The following is a 2,039-nucleotide window of genomic DNA, read 5'->3' on the forward strand; positions in this document are numbered from 1 at the left end:
TACGCATTTACATATAAATTCAAAAAAATTAGAAAAATATAATAAATCCTAAATATAAAAAAACTATTTTTATGTAAAAATATTATACAAATATATAAAACAACACAAAACTTTTTAATATAGAAGGAAATCATATATTTTTATTAATTATATAAAACAATGAAGAAATTATATTCATATATAATATTTACAAGAAATAAGAAAATAAACCATAAAAATTTTACAATATATATATATATATATATATATATATATATATATATATTATTCATTTTGTGGTATATTTGTAATCATCAATGCATTATCAGTTAAATTTATATCATCATCACTATTTTCTTCTTCCGACAATTCTACTGAAGCTTCTTCAGGAAATTTTTTATAATCAATAAATTTCGTAGTTCTACTTTTTACTCTTGTTATAGCCATACTACTTGACGATAAATCCTTCTGGTTGTCTTCATCGGATTCCTCATAAACAGGACACATATTACATCTATCATTTAGAAATTCCTCATTTTTATCACAATCATCAAAAAAAATATAGTCATCCACATATGTCGACATATTAATTTTATGCATATTTTCCATAGCATATCTTCTTAAATTAGTTTTAATATTTTCATCATTATCATATAAATATTCCTTTATTTTATTTTTAGCAGCAATTCTGGCTTCCATGGCCTCGTCAAGATAACCACGTTTTCTTATATTTATATAAGTTTCGTATTCGTATTTTAGAAGTACATCACTTGTATACTCTTTAAGTTTTCTTCTGAAAAGTTCTATAAAGTATTTATTGAATATATTAAAATATCTTTCAAGGAAACGAATATTACTTATAATATAAAAATTTACATTTTCGAAATAAGCATATATTTGTGAAATGTCCATAAAACAAAGAGCATACATGACTATATTAGTAAGTTGCAAAAACACGCTCTGTGTAAAACCCTGAACCGATGGCTTTTTAATATAACCCATTTTGGTTACGTGTTCTGTTTGTTCTCTTAAAGACGTTGAAAAACCTCCAGGAAAATATTTTCCAGAGTCAAAATATAAATTAAGAAAAAAATGAAAATACAAAAATGCTGGGGGATCATTATTATCCCATTTTCCAAAAAGTTGAAACCATCCAAGACCTGAAAATCCGCTTGTTTGTTTTAATCTCAAATACAGAAATGTTGTAGTAAGGGGGAAAAATTTTCTTCCAAGGAATTGATCTACCTTTTTAGAAGAGTAATAATTTGCACTGACTACAGCTTGATATTCACACAAAAGGCTTAAATTTTTATAATTTAACATTTCGTACATTTTCGAAGCTAACATAAAATAATTTGAAAAAACAAATGTTTTTCCATATTTTAATTGAGTTATGGGTTTTTTAGCATAAGGTGGTAATAAACTGTTAGTTAAACTATCCATAATACTTCCATTATATACATAAGCAAAAGTAAGATATGCAGAGACACTTGTTGCTATACCTATTTTACCACTTTTCCCATAAACCTTATCAAGATGATTTGCTTCATTACTTAACATTGTAGAAAATAACATTTGAAACGCAGAAAACATTGTTTTTGAATAAAATCTTGAGGCCATCGAATTGTGAATTTCTAATTCCCTTTGTTCCAAACTTAACTTAGAATAATTATTTGCAACATTCATAAAAAATATGTTATTTATACTCTGTTAAATGAAAAGAAAAAAAAATTAAAAAAAATTATATAACATATTAATATAACTTATATGTTTAAATAAATAATTATTCAAAATATATAAGTATCACTTTACAAATATTTTATATATATATTAATTCATTTATTTATTTATTACCATTCTATCGTTTCTCCTTTGAGTCTTGTAAGTGTCTTCAATTTTTCTAAAGAGTAAATAAACTGTTTGTAAGAAAGACGTATCCGTAAATATGTCTGTGTTAAAATTATAAATTGAAAACAGCTCATCTACAACTTCTTTCAAAATTTCTTTATTTACTTTAAATCCATATATAATACCATATTTATAAAAATTTACAGAATTTC

General features: G+C 23.8%; 1 protein-coding gene across 1 annotated transcript; it reads right to left on the reverse strand.

The window, feature by feature from the left end:
* Nucleotides 1-264: 264 nt before the first annotated feature.
* PGSY75_0029200 (cytoadherence linked asexual protein) lies at nucleotides 265-2,039 on the reverse strand (the record flags this gene model as incomplete). The annotated part of the gene is made up of 2 exons (XM_018783432.1): nucleotides 265-1,686; nucleotides 1,834-2,039. Coding segments are annotated over 2 exons (1,628 nt in total), but the record flags the coding sequence as incomplete, so codon positions are not given.

Source organism: Plasmodium gaboni (genome assembly GCF_001602025.1).
Source record: "Plasmodium gaboni strain SY75 chromosome Unknown, whole genome shotgun sequence".
Taxonomy (NCBI): domain Eukaryota; phylum Apicomplexa; class Aconoidasida; order Haemosporida; family Plasmodiidae; genus Plasmodium; species Plasmodium gaboni.